Here is an 18,244-nt window from a genome sequence, read left to right as displayed (position 1 = left end):
AAAAATAGAAATATTCTTTATTTTTCAAACATAATTATATTAAATAATATTTTTTACATATTTTGGAAATAAATTAAAGTTATAGGATTTAAAATTGTAAGATCCATCTGCAAAATAATTATAAATTATTAAAACACAACAATACATGCTACTAAAAATATAACCAGTCTGGATAACTCTAAAAATAAATATCTAATATAAATGCATCACTTTTCTTAAACAAAACTTTTATCGCCCTATACAGTTCAATTTTTTTCAACTATTTATAATAAGCTAAAGTAATGTTTTAGAGAAATATATACCAATGAAAATTAATTTGTACTCAAATATCAAAATACCTTTATACATGATTGAACTTGAATATACTACTATAACTCTATTTTTTGACAGAAACACATTTCAGTTTTCAAAACAAACTTTGGTCAAAATATTTTCTATAAAATTAGAAAATGAAGATATGTTATAAGGTAAGATAAATTTGAATCATCGATAGTTTAGCTAATTTTGAAATGGTTTTTACTATATTTTTTCCAGGATGAAAACCAACAAATAGAAATAATGTTCCCTCCTCAAGTTTTCTACCAACCTTTCCTACGATTATTCTGTTATCATCAACGGTTTTCTCTTTACATGTGATGAAATTTTATATATAAAACTATTATTATGATTTGTTACTCACAATTATTTCGAAAATGATCCTCATAAGCCACTGGAATGACTTCAAGCAAGAGTAGTAGGAGTGATATTAATTTAAACGATATATCAAGAAAGATTCATTAAATTCTGATTATTTTCAAAATAACTACATGACAAACTGAATGACAGAGCATGAAAATATTTTTATATACAAACCAAATTAATCTCGAAATAAAATGAGAACATTAATAATATATTAGTAGATATCATTGCCGTAGTAATGAAAAATTCAAATCAGAATGAGACACTGATTTCTATTGGAAGTTTATTTTGTCAGTACATCATTGAATCACTACAGATACTTGGAAGTCATAAAATAATAGCAAAACATGTGAGACTCCTTCTTCATCTACCCGTAATATTACCATGATATAAAAAAACATTACAACTTTTAATACTTGACTGCTAAAAATCCATAAAACGTCCACCACTTGTTGCTATAGTTTAGTTCTTATATATTCAACACTACATTGTATTTTAGTTTTCATATGCCATAGCTTTTAGAGCAATTGAAAGATATTTTAAATATCGACGATTCTTTTCAAAACAAGTGTTTCATTCCTAGAGGAAAAACTTACAATATATTTATTGTCATGTATGCGCTTGTATAACAATAGGAAAGAGAAAGAGAGAACATGGATGAATTTTATCTGGAATCATAAAAAGCATTAGTGTACATAAGTTGACTCTATACTTCGAAGACATATATTGGAAATACGTCAGTTTGGAGCTAACAGATGTCAAACTTGACTTCCAAACAAGCGATTAAGAGATGATAGAAAACATGTCATATTATTCATCAACGAAGGAATGAAACACTTATTTCACAAATTATTATGGGTTTTATCACAAATAAATCTATTAAAGGTTGTATAATTATCCATGGGGACAATTCAAGTTTTTTAAACAGTGCACCATTTAACCAAGCACAGCACTGAACACTAAAAGTTTAACTTATCCTGACTCCTACTGCTACTACTACGGTTATTTTTAAAATGGGAATTCTCTAAATAAGCAGCTGGAGCCCATCCTTCATTGTTAGTTCCTGAAAAATATATCAATTTATGGAAAAAAAACTATTAATATGCTCCAAATTTCATAATTGTTCCAAATACAATGGAATAAATAAAAATTTTTTAACATCTGATGAAATGTACCTATATAAATAATGCAAATCTATATAAACATAATATGACTTTTGATGGTATCCAACCCATAAAATATTTAGTATTATGTTATTTGTCAGAACAAAAAATATTGACTAAAATAATTTTAGTCAAGATATAATATAAAGTTAATTTATTGAACGTAACACACAAAATTTCAAATTTTAGAAAGTTGTCAATTTTATCAAGTACATTTACGTACCAATCATTCTTACAAACCACCATCCTGCACAACCTACTTTTAGTAGCTCAACAATATCCCCTTCTTTTATATTAACTTCGCTGTTTCCAACCGCACAATAGTCAGCAAGGGCAACGTAACGTGCATTCTAAAAAAATCAAAGGTATACAGTAATCACTTTTGGTATAAAATCAGCAATTTACAAAAAAAGCATATAAATAGATTCGGGTTATGAAGAAATTTTTTAATATATCAAGATCTAAGGCAGTTACATCAAATTCTTAATTTATTGTTTTCAGAAACCGTAATATTATGCTATATTATGAGCGGTCTCTTATTGGAAACGTGGCAAGGAAATACCAAAGTGGACTTTAATATATTTTCCGAGCTTTCGTATACTTATACTTATGTATTTGACCATAATTTCAGTTCCAGACGATGAATACATAAGTATTCGAAAGCTCTGAAAATATATTAAAGTTAGCCCACTTTGGTGTTTCCTTGCCACGTTCCCAATAAGAAACCGCTTCTATATATATATATATATATATATATATATATATATATATAGATTAATCGCAACCTAACAATAAGGTTTAGCCAATCAAAGCTTGTGAAAGGTTTAAGTTCCTCCCTATCGAGCGGTCGAGAGAGCCATAAAAGTATTTAGCTGCTGCCTCATTTTTGCATTTACTTTTGTTTCTACAACGTACTCGAAGGTTTTCCGACGCATATTATTATCGATCGCAATTAAAATAAATAAGAAGCATTTTACCCTCTAAAAACGCTAAAAAATTCAACGATCGATAATACTATGCGCTGGAAAATCTTCCAGTACGTTGAAGAAACAAAAGTAAATTCAAAAAAGCGGCAGCAGCTAAATACTTTTATGGCTCTCTCGACCGCTCGATAGGGAGGAACTTAAACGTTCCACAAGCTTTAATTGGTTAAACCTTATTGTTAATTTGCGATTAATCTATGCGTTATAGACATGTGATTGGTGATTTTTGATCGATTTTTTTCGCTTAATGCAGTGATATAACTCGCATGCGAACGTTTTGAAACACCCTGAGTACTCCAGTATAGTGAGAATATGTCAATGCGTGTCTTCAAAAACAAAAAATTAAGAATTCGCATATCTTGTATTTTTCCACATTCTCTACACATGTTGATACAATATACATACTGTTATTTTTTTCTAAAAAATTGTAACTAACTTTATTATGATATAATGAATGTGCAAAAACTGTAAATATCAATTATTAAAAATTCCTTTGAGAGAAAAAATTAGACATTAAAAGAAATAAATATATACTAATTTTCTAAGCAATTAAATACTATATTAGTTGATATTAAGCTTTTAATGGAAAAAGTTAATAAGGTTATTTAATTCTTCTTGTTAGTAAAAATGGATATTAATGTTCATCAGCATAGAAAAGATCCATAAAGAGGAAAGCGCTACAAAGCATAGTGGTTAGAGTAAAGCATTGCTTATAAGACCGAAAAACATGTTTATTGCAAAATTAGATTTCTCTTTGGGTACTCATTGGATTATTCATCTTTCTTGTATAAAAATTGATATAGTTACAAATATGTTCCAATTTCCACCATCATTGCCTATATCTATTGAAAATTCTATTTGAGAGTTATCACCAATTTTATACTATACTATATACATTTCAGTTGTATAATAAGACATATTTCATCCATAAGTTCAACGCGTATAATAATAAAGGAATTCGCCATGTTTCACAAAATGAAAATATAAATAGAATATGATGGTAAATCTATTCCAAAAAAATTAGGCTAGGTTCAATATGCCATATGTCAATATGCCATGTCATCATATTTTTATATTATATTCATGTTACTCGACTGACATTCATCAGTATGTCTGTGTATACATAGGCCTTTATGTTTTAGGTATTGGACATAATTAAGAGATTTGAAAATCTGGAAAATTTGTTATTATGTCTACATCGTAAACCAACTATTCATTATATCAGTTAAACATGTTTCTCGATTGCTACTAAAGCTCATTTACCATAGTTTCATAACGAGTAAAAAAGAAATTTTACTAAAGTACGGTGATGAAACGTGGTAAAAATACAACAAAACAAAACAACAAATTCAACTTACTAGAATAAATTAAAGAAGAGGAGATAATTAGAAATGTTTAACATAAAATGTAGTAGAATTGGTTGTACTGCCAATGAAATACTGAACGACGCGATCGACTAGTGAACTATGACCCTTCACCATATCCCTAGACTGCAATAAATATATAAAAATGGACACAAAATACAATACAAATATAGATTGAACAGAATACAAAATATTGTTTTTATAATATGATCAACATGCTGCTTGAATGGCCTGTGTAAAAGCCCAAATAACCTTTCAACTATTTAAATCAACTTTTGCAACTAGTTATATTGTAGGTGTATATAGGTAGGTATATAATTTTCTATAGAAGAAGAATAGATTCAGAAGCCTGATATTTTGAGTTTGAGGAAAAGTACCATAATACTAATTTCGAGGATTTTTATGGTGGTACATCAGTGGGACTTTTTGTATTCTGTTCTAGTGTGCATAGTTTCACAAAAATCAAATAATTCACTAGATAAGCTACCAAATGTTACTCAAAATTAAAAATCTCCCAATTTTTAAACAAAATGCTAAAAAGCCAATGCACTTTTGCATAACTTAAATACATGCAGGGACTAGAAATTAAATAATCAAGCTAATTTTGTGGTATTTACATTACTTTTCACTCTGATGTACATTTTTTATAATATAATTACAAAAAAACAATTCTCTTACAATCGACATTTCTTTATTTGTGATAGAAATAATGCAAAATTTACCAAGAATAACATAAAATTTCCAGTTTTTTCTGTTTTCATAAAAATTATTTTGTGAAAATTAATCGTCAACAAAATGGAAAGGGGCAAAAATCATCTTATAGAATCAAATGTTACCAGATTTATAAATTTTTATTCAAGAGTAAAATTCATTGCCTATCTCACGAAAAAGCTTATTGATTGTAGAATTATTGAAATTACACCTCATTATACAATAAAGCTTCTTTCCGTGACAAGCAATAAGTCACTCTCAACTGAAAATTGTTGGAGTATTAATCTTATTAAAGAAGAAATCAAAAATCATTATCAGTATTCAATCCATGATTTAGGGTTTTCTAATTGTGCTACAATATTCATAAATAATCTGACAGTTCAATTTTTAGAAATTTGTTACTATTGTGCTATAACAGTACAGTTGATTTTACTCTTTTTTTTAAATTCTTAGATGGGAAAAGTTTTTTCTCTGATATTTAAAATATAAAGGAAACAATATTCAATATACTAGAGTAAAGCACTGGGCATACAGCATAATTGGTATAAATCATCATATGTTTACAATAAAGCGAATGTGAATTCTTTCAATAGTGAGAACCGTGGGCAATCCAAAAGTCGACAGCAATGTATGAATTATTATGTTAGACCCGATCAATCAAATAAAAACTATATGCCTGAAAATTGGATTTTATATATAATTAACATTAACAGAGGCTTACAAAATATTGTCACATAGCCATTTCTTCATATACCAGACATCTGGTTTATTGGAGATTCCGGTGTCATTAACTCAAGAAACAAAATAATTTTCCTATCTATAAGGGCATTAGTTTCCTTAGTTACAGTTACACTATTATGTTACTCGTCTTTCATGAGAAGAATACTTCTGTAGTTGAAACTGTAATATGTGAGACATTTTATGTTCTTTACTGCGTACTAATAAAATATTTACTAGATCAGTAACATTCGTTACAATGCTCATCTAGTGGATTGCACCCTATTCTGACCTATAATTCTGTTGTGGTTTCAGTTTTATTTATGTTTTGTATCATTTTTATATATACATATAGAAATATTTATTTTGAATACAGTGAATTATTTATAAATATTTTATTATTTATACATACTGTGGAATTGTTATCTTCATCATCACTATTACTGTAATCCGATGACCAGTTACTATCAATTTCATTTGTCATTTCTTCCATATGTGTTGGATGATCAGAATCACAGCTCATTGCTCTTTGATGATTTAACATAGGTGCAACAGCAGCAGTATTCTTCTGCTTTTCCCACGAAGTCGTTTGCGTAAGGGGCCTGAAACGTAGATGAAAAAATAATTTTATACTTTGATGGAAGAGCCCAATAATTTTTTCGGAAGGTAACTCATAACATGCTATAGCATCATATAATGGGCAAATAGAAGAGCAAACATTAACAAAAGTAAATAATATAAAAAATAATTTGTCCAATAAGAAATCGAAATGCAATAAAAAAACTACCAGAATTGATAAAACTTCAAGAAAAATATGATAAAGATATGTGCAATATAGTAAACAAAAAAGAAAAGCAAAAGGCCAAAAATAATATTATGATTACATCTATAGGAAGGAAGCTGGAATATATTTCTAACAGAATTGAATATAGCAAACTCAAACCAGATAATAAAAAGATTAGAAACTGTTTAATGGAACAGAAAAGAATAAATATAAACTGATTCAAACTCACTTATGGACAAGAGCTGCATATTGTCTTATCTTTTCTCCTTTAATCTCTTCTAGTTGATTGAATAACACCTTTTTAATCTCATTAACCCAAGATTGTTTTACTTCTAAATTTGGAGCTTGAATGGTATATACTTCTTGTCTTCCTTGTAACCATACCTCAAATTTCTTAGTATCACCTTTAACAGACTCAGTCAATCCAATTTTAGACATTTGTAAATAATGTTTAAATTGGTAAGTAGCATTATTATGCACAGCTTTCGAAATTGGTTTACAAAACAGTAAAGCTTTTTGATAAAGAAATAAGTGTCTTTGCATCGGTTTAAGTCTAAGTCTCTTATTTTCAATCCATACTGAAAACGAACCTTGCAGTAACAATTCTCCTTGCTGTGATAGATCTAAAGAAAAACCTGTTATAGATATTTGATGCATACTGTCATTTACTCCTTTCAGTACACAGAGCATACAATCTAGAGCTTGTTGAAGCTCAATACAGTTATTATCTTCGTTGGAATATTTTAGAAGGTCTTTTAAAAGTAATTGGTATTTAGTTATACGTTGCACAGGTTTCAATAAATATGCTGCTAGAGGTAATTTATGGCCTAATTGTTCTTGGCAAGCTTGAAAAAATGGAAGTAGATCAGGAGAACTTTCTCTTACTTGTTCAGACTTCGAAATATTCAAGCAGTAAAAACTGTATAGCTGAGAAAACATTTCTCTCTAAAAAGTACAAAAATAATATGAAATATAATCCATTACTTAACAGATATTTCAAATAAAAAACAAATTTGAATATTTTTGAAGAAATTTTTGAAAGAACTACCATTTTTTTTATTCTCGAAATTTTTTACAATTTGCAGATAACTAGAACGTTAATAAATTTAATAGACATATTCTTCATGAAATAATGAAATATGTATTTTAATAATTGATTTCGGTTTTATGTCTCGTTTTCAAATGGACTAGGTAGAAAATTGTATAACCAAAATATCTCTTTTTGTTTCTCAAAAATATGAAAAAAGTATTGAAATTTCTGTTCAAACAAATCGCCAATTTAATATACAGCTGAAAAATATTGATTGTTGTTTACCTTAAGCAAATGCTGAGCAAAAACGTTATAGATTTAAAAAATTTCGAGATATCAGACAGTAACAATATTCTCTTCTATTTTTAAAAAATCGACGAGGATATTTTTTGGTCGCATAGAGCCCCTATAAATATTAACCTGAAGTCACAATAAGGGGTAGTTGGTAAAATCTATTTGACTTGATAGTATAGTATAAAAATTTTAGATGTAAGAAAAGTAGATTCTTAGTTTTTTTTTCAAATTTATATTTGAAATTCATAAAGTACTGCAGAACGTGACAAGAATAACGTCAAATTTGACTACTTCTATTTAATTCTAGTAATTTCTGTTTTTATTCAATTGCTTATATTGATTGAAATCCGAAAATTTGGCATAAGTATTTATATTATTCAAATGTTATTTTTTAACGAACGAATCCATAAAAAGTTTGTGTACACAAAGAATTTGAATGCATGTGAATTTTTTGAATTTATAGATTACATTATCTGTTTTAAACATAGTTTGCATTCAATATATTTGTTAAGTGTTATGTAGGATATTTTACTACACTGAGAAATATAAAAAATGTTTTGGAAAAAGCATTTAGAATATCTACTATATTATCGAGATAATAAAACGTTGAAATTAAGATAAAAACTATCTTGGTCACTAATTTTTTCATAGTCAACATACCCTTTGTAAAAAGCACAATGCTACAAGTTCTCTTGAGGTGATGCAATTTTCCAAGTCTTTTAGAAACTGTTCTGAATGAAATTTGAGAATTTCGTCTAGATTTCCAAAAATAATTTTAAGCTTATCTTGAGCATCGGGAGGCAATAGTGGTTGCATATCCGCGAATTGAGCAGTATCTTTATAACCCTAAAAATGCAGTCATATTCAATATTATTTACAGCTTGTCTCTTTTGTGTAAAAAAAGAATAATATCAAATAATCTGAAGCAACAAAAGTGGATCATAATCTTAGTGTAAGAAAAATTTCTAGTATCTAATAGTACCTGAAAATTGAAATTTTTTCTATTTACCTTAATTATCGTGCTAAGTTCATGCACATACATTTTTTCCGTTTCAAACAGTTCATTTAAAACATGTTTGGTTTTGAATTTATTAATCTCGTCGGAATTTGTTGGTGAATTGTCTGTAAATGTACTGGTCTCGACTACACTTTCAGGACTGCTCATCTAAAAAAAAAAATATAAAGAATTATATCAATACATTATAATCTATTAGTAATTTTTTCCCGATTTTTATCCAAACTAGCGCTTTACTACACCTCGATGCAATTGTACTAACGTTCAAAGCATTAGCGCCGAAATGATAATTATTTTTGTTGTTATCCAATTTGCGGAAAAAATGATTCTAGGTTTCTATTCAACAATTGTTTCCAATGCATGGAATTCATAGTGTGCATAAAATTTTTCTAATTTTCGTGTTGGATGTAATAATTAAAAAATAGGATAAAACTAAAGATACGTTGTGAATAAGTTGGTGGAAAGCTGGAGAAAGAATCACTCACCAACAAACTTTCGAGATATTATTGAGAGTTGATTGATAATTAATTTGAAAATTCAATCGTTCGAATAACTGATTTGAGATTTAAAATGATTTAATGAATCTTGTATCAAATTAATGAACTTGACATAATAAGTAAAGTTCGTTTGGCATCAAAGTAATTAATTATTAAATTCACTAACAAATTCATAACTTACGCTAACCCCTCGTGTTAAGCACCATTTTTTAAATGACAATTTAACTCTTGCCGCCATCCTGGACACAAACTGAATAACAAGAGATATCGAAATGCAACAACATACATTTTTCAATCCGTGATCAATAAAGTGAATCGTTATGTCAAGTATTCAATATTGTAGATTTTTTGGAATTTAAGCAACACTTTCCTATTACTAATATGTATAAATATTTCACGAATATTCCAAAGTCATTTTATGGATTAAAAACAAAATGAAATGTTGGAAAAATGTCCAATTCATCGTTATTAAGTCGTGACATTATTATTCAAATACAATGAACAAAAAAGCCCTTAATAAATTATTTTAGTCGTTAATATGAACTGATACTGAAAACTGAACTACATAAACCAAATGCACAGAAATTGATAATAATGACAAATCGGTATGGCTTCTTTTGGACAAAATATTTGCGATTTTAGTACATTTTTTTCCAATTTTTTTTTTCGTGTGTTTAATAATTCTTCTCATCTTTCTTTAATAGTTCGTTACTTTAGTGTGTATAATTAAATGTTACGTTCTACTCAATATTATGTACATAATATAGAAGATCAGACGAAACTTTTAAAAAATAACAAATTAAAAAGAAAATGTTAAAAGGGCGGATACTAATATATGACATGTGATGACACAAAATCAAAATGTAATCCATAATGAGGTGAATATCTAGGTTCTAGGTAATACTCACCGTATTACAGATTTATTCTCTCTTTTCGATATCAATAATCAACAAATTTATAAAATAATGACAACACTGACGATTTTAGATGCATGTAATATTCTTAAATACTGTTTATGACGACGTTGGTGAATTTGGATTATACAGTGCGTCCATAAAGTAACCCATAAATTCATTATTAGCTATATAAACAATGATATTATAAATTTCCGAAGCAAGTCGATTTTTGTTTCCAATTCACTGTTTTTTCAAATTATAAATTAATATACAGTGTGAATCACTTTTGTGTGACTACGTCATCACATTGTTTCCAATTGGTACAGACAGTGGACAATAATAAATTTTATGGAAAGTTATTACGTTACAATTTAAACGGAATTATGTGAATGACTCAAATAAAATTTATAATATATGTTCAAATTGTTGTCCATTAACCGCTGGACATTGACAGAACAAGGCATTACATCTTTCCGTAACATCGTGTAGCAAGGCGGCATTTGCATAATTTGGTTAGCAATGAAATTGGTACTTTAGTTCTATACTAGCAGAATTCAGATCTCCGGTCAAAGTCGTCCTCAATCAATTCATTGATAAGTTGTATTTCACGGATATGGTATTTTACCTGTATGAATATGTTCGACATTGAAGACTTTCCCATGCCCAAATCCCTACATAATCCTCTCACTTTTAATTCTCTGTACTTTTGCTCTATTCAGTTTACCGTAGATTGTGAAAAAGGTTCACGAGCTGCATGCATTTCATGGAACCTATTATTGAATCCGCATCTTATTGCCAATACCAATTATCCTCAATATTTCAATCCCCCAACGTTCTGTTAAATGCATTTTATAAACAAAAAGTTATATGATATATTGCTTAGATAATTTATACGTAATCGTACCTTCTTGAAGTACTTTAATGTTTTTGATGCATTTAAGGACTTGTTAATGTTAAAAATTGTACGGGATGTTTTCCAATAATTTATGAAAGTAGTTGTAAACAATGTTATTTCATTTAGTGTTTATTACCTTCACATTTTTATTTTGTAGGTGGATTGATATTTTGTATTTTGCCCAATTTTGTATCAATTTGAAGCAACGAGTTATTCATTTTTGGAATTAGCTCATAAAGGGAAATCCGGAAATTAAAAAATGGGATGTTCCATTTGAAAACATGATAGCCAATGTAGGTCACTCTGTATATTACATTATAATTTAAAAGAAAAGCAGTGAATCAAAATATTCCGAAAAATTTAAATATTATTGTTTATTTAACTAAATAGTGAAGTCATACGTTACTTTATTGAGGCGCTTCATATTTTCTTCTATAACCAGTTCAATTATTTCAAAAATTTCTCGAGAAAAGCAAATTTTTGACATTAAATAATTGTTTACGCACTTCGTTTAAAACAATTATTGCTGGCGTTTTTTTAAACAAAATGAATGGACTACAACATGTTGAGTCAACAGCTGTTTTTCTAAATATAATTTTTCTTTAGATCTACTATATTTGTTATTTAAATTATCATTCAATTAAAAAATAATACCATGAGCAGTTGTAGTTTCACTATCATTTTCACTAGATTAACACACCACTCATCTAAAGTAATGCCGATCAGAATAAATGATTATTTATTTCCCTAAAATTGTTATTTAACAAGACTAGAAACGGAACAGTATTAGTTTAAAACTGATTATTGTATTCACATAGGTTAATAGCTTACAAAATTGTCTACGTTTTATTTTTTTTTTATTTCGAAATTAGTTCATGAACGCTGCATTTTTTAAATATATCTAGTATATCTTAATCAGGATATTAATTAATTAGACAGGAAACTACACAATTTACTGCACAAAGCATTAGCCTATATTAAAAAGAAGTTTAAATAAATATTTAAGAAATGACCTTGGTATTAATATCAAAACCTTATCCCTTACTTCTTTATTTTAAAAACTTTTCTAAAACAAACTATTTAAAAGACACCTATTACTGGAAATAAAAACGTAATCCCAGACCACAAAATCACTAAAGTGTTTCTTGGATTTTATAAGATTGTGGCATAATTGTACGTACAAATAACTACTCAGAAATAATCTATTGAGTTGAAAACACTACTGTTCATTTTTAAGATATTTTAAAAACAGTGATTATTAGAAAATTCGCAGTCATGAAACTGAAAAGTAATAATAAAGTAATAAAGTAATGCAAAACTATTAGAGACATTATGATACGAGAATTTATAGAAACCATAAAAAGAAAACTACTGCATTGATTTTTGAAACGTATTCTATTACAAATTAATCAATCATTTTACTATATAGTTTTTTCTCGAAGTATAGAACATGTGAGTGGAATTACAAAAATTTAAATGATAAAATATTTAAATCCGAATCTAATTCACACTTGTTGAATTACGTACTGCACTTTATAGACGTTATTTTACGTTGAAAAATAAGATAATTCCAGTTTACATACCAGAAAATAGAAAATCGATCACAGAAACCATGATATAAATATGCATAATTTTTTGAAATACTGTTGATTTTGTCACGAGATACACTATTAGAATATATTAAATCTGCATAATACTGAAGCGATTAGGTATATATATTGAATATATTTTCTCAAATTCGACATAACTGGGTTTCAAATTGGATCATCCATCAAAATGAATCACGTTTTTTGGAGACTTGGAATTACGATGCGAATCAATTCAATTATATTAACTAGCAAAGTTTTATTTTAGTTGGCACCTTATTAGAGTGAACAGATAGTTTATAGTCATTATATAAGAAATTAAAAACGCCATAAAAATTTGCAACCATTTGTTTTTATCGGTAAAAGAAAAAACAAACAGTTACATTTCAAATGTTGGAATTTTTGTTCAAATGACATGAATACGAAAATTTGGAAAAATTAATAAAACTTCTCATTCGAAGTATCAGTCATATTTTATGTGGAATATTCCATGTCTTTTCGATACTTGGTTGAGAGCAAGTACTATTATAATAATCGTGCATAGCCGGAGATTGCACAGAAAATAACATTCAGACGCTTCCAATAAACGTTCCCAGAACGGTCCAGACTAGCAGGATAATTAATAATATATGCAAAATATTGAGAATGGGCGGCAATCAGCGCAATCGGCTTCCCTTGCTTACAATATATTATCTATGCTACATCTAAACTACCACTCTTAGCGATTTGGACCGTACTATGTACTACTGTTTTAGAATGGCGCATTTAAGGCTCATCCCAAGATCTTCGGTCATACTCAGTCCGAAGACGCCATAAATATAAATATCAATTCACTCAAAATGTTAAAGTGATTTTAACACAAACCTTAAATAACAAAAATAAATGTATTTTTTAAATATACTTTGGATTTTTTTGTAAATTACAACTGCTCCACTGCTGTAAAAATTTTCCGATATTTTGGCAAGTTTTTAAATTAATAGACTTAGAAAAACAACAAAAACATTTTTTCATATATAAATTAAGTAAAACGGTAAGTTGAAATCTTATAGATGCAATGGGAAAAGGTTAATGTCATCATTAAAAATTATAAACAAATTTTGTGCTGACGGATTAAATTTGCAATTACTAATATAGTTTTATTGCGTTTCTACTAGGTAATTTAAAAATAAATGTAGCAAATTCATAGTGTACGCAAATATTAAATAGATTTTTATATTGAAACATGGTAATTGATGTAGTTTGAGACATTATAAAAGTTTCAACAGCTACCTTAAATTATTAGATCATCATTAATCAACATGACGGCACTAAATTCGGTTTTACAACATTAAAAGAAACTTACTTTTGGCATAGTGAAAGCTTTTTTCAAAACGGCTCTGTAATGATGTGGAGCGGGTGCTCCTGGTTGACGGGGAACCATTGGCTCTGGATTCACAGTTTGCACAGGCCTTTGAGGTCTTACAGCTAACTTATTCAAAGTAACAACTCTTTTATTGCACATCATAGTAACGTCTTCTATCCTTTGTACAATCTTAAAACAAATTACATTGTGAAATATAAATCCATATGATATGTCACAGAAATAATAAAAATTTGCTCATATCAATAATTATATTATTATTTGGTGATAAGCGGAGTATAACCTAATTAGTTCCAAAAAGTTTTTGGGAATACAGGAACAACAAGAATCTATTTCATATTTCGAATTTAATTCAACCTTTATCGTACAATGTCAATAGATAAGAAAAAAATCTATGAAATCATGGATTACAAATGAACAAAAAAAACTTGCTTAAATTATTTAGACTTGTTTATAATCAATGGCTTTTTCATTTTATGTTTTCTTATATTGATGGCTCTAACGAGCAAATATACTATTTTTCCTATGTAAGTACATATTACAAAGTATTTGATATTTATGTTGCGTTTTTGATTGAATGTAATATAAAAATGGATTTATACTTAAGGTAAAGTTTTGGTATAGTAGTTAATGTGATCTTACCTATGACATAACTCTTAAATTATAACGAGACTAAAAAGTCCACTTACCTGTGATATTAACGCTCTCGTTTCAGACGTTGTGGATTCTTGAAATATATCTTTAAAATCCTTAGGTGAGTTTGACGTGAATTCCTTAGATGATGCCAAAAACTCTTTTATTTCTTTCAAATATTTTTCTGCTAATTCGACTGAGCTTGCACATTGTTCGATTTTTTGAGTCGCTAAAAGTTCTACACCATTCGCACACCACTTATTTGCCTAATAACAATTAAATACTGCTTATTGTAGTGAAAATTTTCTAAAAAGTTTCTAAAATGAAAATTTAAATTGTTTTACTTACGTTCTCAACTCTCTCAATGAAAAGTTTTGTTAAAACTAAATTATCAATTCGTTTCGACAGCCTTTCAATTAACAAATTTCTAACCCTGCTTAATTCAGTACATTTGGGTTTGACACATTCTATAGGACACGAATTGATAGCAATTAAATGATACCCAGACTGAATAACTTCTTCGGCTCTATCGATGTCATCACTACACAATTTATTAAATGATTTGGCTTGTTTTAGCAACTTATCAACTTTTTCAGTACTATCTCCATTTTCAACCATGTCTCCAACTATTTTTAAATTAGTTTCGAAATTTATCTGCAACTCCCTAAAATCTTGTTCAAATCTCCTTAATTCTAAACAATTTCTCAGCCTTACAAAATGACCTTGCCAAAATTCGTCAAACGTTCTTTCTGTTTCCTCTAATTGAACTAAAAGGCGTTCTATAGCAAACACATTGCTGCAAGTATCAGATAAAGGAAAATAGTCATCTTCGCATGATGTATAAATATTTTTTTCTTTAATGGAAGTCAACAAATCTTCTCCATGCTTGGCTGCTGATAAAATATCTTTCTTTAAATCAGAATATATCAAACTATGATTATCTAATAATTTTTGAGTGGCTTCCACGTCATTTGGCAGTTCAGTCTCTTCTATTGTTTTGGTAAAATTGTCTAAAGAATTTGAAACTTGTTGTGTCACCGCGGAGAAAGTTTCGAGCTCCATTCTTTGATGGATCCAATTCTCATTGTTATAATTAAGAGTACCGCCCAAATCCGGAGTCAATTGCCTGCTATTTATATATTTGTGTAATTCTTCTGTAGTACTTAAAACAATCATACGGAATTTGAATTCGTCTTTAAATAACTTATTGCTTACTTCTGATAAGGCTTTTTGTAAAAAACTAGCTGGTCTCAAAACATAAACAACATGTATGAGGCCTGGAAAATACACCTGAAAAAATAATTTTGGTCAACAATCAGGGCGATGAGTTATTTAACCCTCTCATTCACTTTTTTCTTTTTAAAATTATCTAAATGGGTGTGTATTAACTCTTAGTTTCAATACCTGCCATAAAATTTTTAAATCTGTTACAATGTGCCAACTCGTGATTGTGGTTGTCATGAAGATTAGACAACTCGTAACGAAAGATTATGCAGCTCCGTATTTTAATTATGAAATGAAAAACGAAAATAAAATATATATTTACAGTGTATTTTAGGATATATTTTACATTCTAAATAAATAAAAAAACATTACATCTTGTACCTATTCATTTTCTGATAGTTTATTTGACTAACCTAACCTGACCAATTGCAAGTACATTATTATATGGAATGTTATGTGTTATGTGTTATATGGAAGTTTACAAATTACGGCTTCTGAAAATTTTAAAAATTCTTTTCTCTATTGTATATTTAGATTAGGATTTAGAAATTCTAGGTTTTAATTTTTAGATTTTCCAACTTTACAAAATGTATTAGGTACTAAATTCCAGGTAAGATTTCGTCACGAGTTGTATTATATACTCGGACTACCCTTTCGTTTTCCTGAAATATCCTCATCCCCCTTCCGAGTTGGCGTTTCTCAACGGATCGTCACGAGTTGTAGGGCACCCATCTAAATAGTACAGTAGTTTCAATAATTAACAAAAATATTTTTATATATTATACTTTTCCAGTACACTTTCAACTATATTAAATACAATGAACAGATGAAATAAGAAGCATTAAAATATCTCTAACATTTATAGGAAAGTTTGAAATTATAAAAATGCTTTAGTATTGGTGCTGGAAAGGATTATTATTGCAATAATAAATAAACTGCAGTATTCTTACATTTCATTTGTACTTAAAATGGTAGAAAAACGTCTGCAAAATATTTTGAAATACTAGGGCTTATCAGAAACTATGAATTAACGCATAAAGGGATCCATTCTAGTCTAGTATATCGTAGGAAAATGAAGTCAGCTTACAAGTTGATTGTTTTTGTTTTTTTTTTGACATTAAAATTGATTTATTCTTGTGATATGATAATTTATGGTTAATTGATAGATTACTGAGACTTGCGGTGTTTATATTTTTTGACTTTTCGATCGAAGAAAAACTATAAATATAAAAAGTTATAAATATAAGCACGAAAGAAATTTATTAAAAATGGAAGGTTTTTGTAGCTTGTTTTACATTTGAAATTTGCAAAGAAAACAGAAAAAGACGTTCGGAAACTTTCATAAAAATTCTCATTCTGGGTTGGGATACACAATCAGCTGATCTACCTGATCCAAGAATCAGTTTCCGAAAAGCCCTTAAGTCAACAATTTGCTGTGACGAATGAATGTAGCCAACTTACAGATATTTTTAAAAGAACGGTTTTAACAGAATTCCATTTGTCATTCCTTCTATCTATAATTAAATGGAAGCCCAGATCAGCATCGTGGAGGCTGAAACATCGTGAAATTTGAATAACATTTTAGAACTAAACATTTAAAAGAAAATATGTAATTATCTAACCTATTATATGTATTGGAGGTTTCACTTTTGAATTTAAATCCTACGCTTCATTATTCTCAGTGTACTTTTCTTCTTATTTTAAATTGCGCTTTTTAAAATAAATTTATCAAAAACTTACAACTTTTTCTATGGAGAATTCACGAGGCTATTTTGTAAGTAACTATGTCCATTTTTTGTGAGGTGGATATTTTATGAAAGTTTGTGAATTTATCTATACAAAAAATTATCCACAGATACGTAGCATCAATTCGAAAATACATTACTTAATTTATAAGTTGTAGATACAATATCATTACTTTTCAAAACATATTACAAAAGATTTTAAAATGAAGATTTTTAACAATATTTTTCGAGTCAATAAAGCTTTTCTTTTGTTTGTTATATAACTAAAGCATGTTTCAAAATATTATTATATTTTAAATAAGAACTTATAAAATAATATGTAATAATAATGTAATAATAAAATAACGATATGTGGTTTACAATTTTCACCATTGACAGAATACCTAGTTAAGGAAAATAATAATCGTATTTTATATAATATTGAAAAAAACTTACGAAGGCACTGATGTTAAATACATCATCAAACGCTGGTATTCTATATCAGACAAAGTTTCAAAATTGTTGTTATCTGGAAATGTAATGATGGGACAACCTTCTTTTGATTTTCCACCAGAAATAATGGCATATTGTTGTTGTAACAATTCTAACACATCATTAACATTAAGGTTTTCAGAATTGACTGAATTTTGCATTTCGAATTCTTCGTAATCATTTGTAGAGTTTCCTAAA

General features: G+C 28.2%; 1 protein-coding gene across 3 annotated transcripts in view; it reads right to left on the bottom strand.

The window, feature by feature from the left end:
- Window positions 1-18,244, bottom strand: part of LOC130451178 (guanine nucleotide exchange factor DBS-like) — a 67,542-nt gene continuing 49,298 nt past the window's right edge. The window contains exons 3-14 of one of the 3 annotated variants that reach the window (XM_056790011.1): window positions 18,011-18,239; window positions 17,292-17,382; window positions 14,955-15,896; window positions 14,663-14,872; window positions 13,956-14,144; window positions 8,734-8,889; window positions 8,385-8,570; window positions 6,991-7,345; window positions 6,630-6,804; window positions 6,029-6,218; window positions 2,065-2,191; window positions 1-1,741 (exon numbers count right to left, since the gene is read on the bottom strand). In XM_056790011.1, coding sequence (XP_056645989.1) covers window positions 1,638-1,741; window positions 2,065-2,191; window positions 6,029-6,218; window positions 6,630-6,804; window positions 6,991-7,345; window positions 8,385-8,570; window positions 8,734-8,889; window positions 13,956-14,144; window positions 14,663-14,872; window positions 14,955-15,896; window positions 17,292-17,382; window positions 18,011-18,239 — 2,954 coding nt within the window. In that variant the 3' untranslated portion in view covers window positions 1-1,637. Of the gene's footprint in view, window positions 1,742-2,060; window positions 2,192-4,182; window positions 4,315-6,028; window positions 6,219-6,629; window positions 7,346-8,384; window positions 8,571-8,733; window positions 8,890-13,955; window positions 14,145-14,662; window positions 14,873-14,954; window positions 15,897-17,291; window positions 17,383-18,010; window positions 18,240-18,244 lie in introns of those variants that run through there. The other 2 variants (XM_056790009.1, XM_056790010.1) reach the window with 2 other exon arrangements.

Source organism: Diorhabda sublineata, chromosome X (assembly GCF_026230105.1).
Source record: "Diorhabda sublineata isolate icDioSubl1.1 chromosome X, icDioSubl1.1, whole genome shotgun sequence".
NCBI classification, from domain to species: Eukaryota; Metazoa; Arthropoda; class Insecta; order Coleoptera; family Chrysomelidae; genus Diorhabda; species Diorhabda sublineata.
This window is presented reverse-complemented; position numbering and strand designations above follow the sequence as displayed.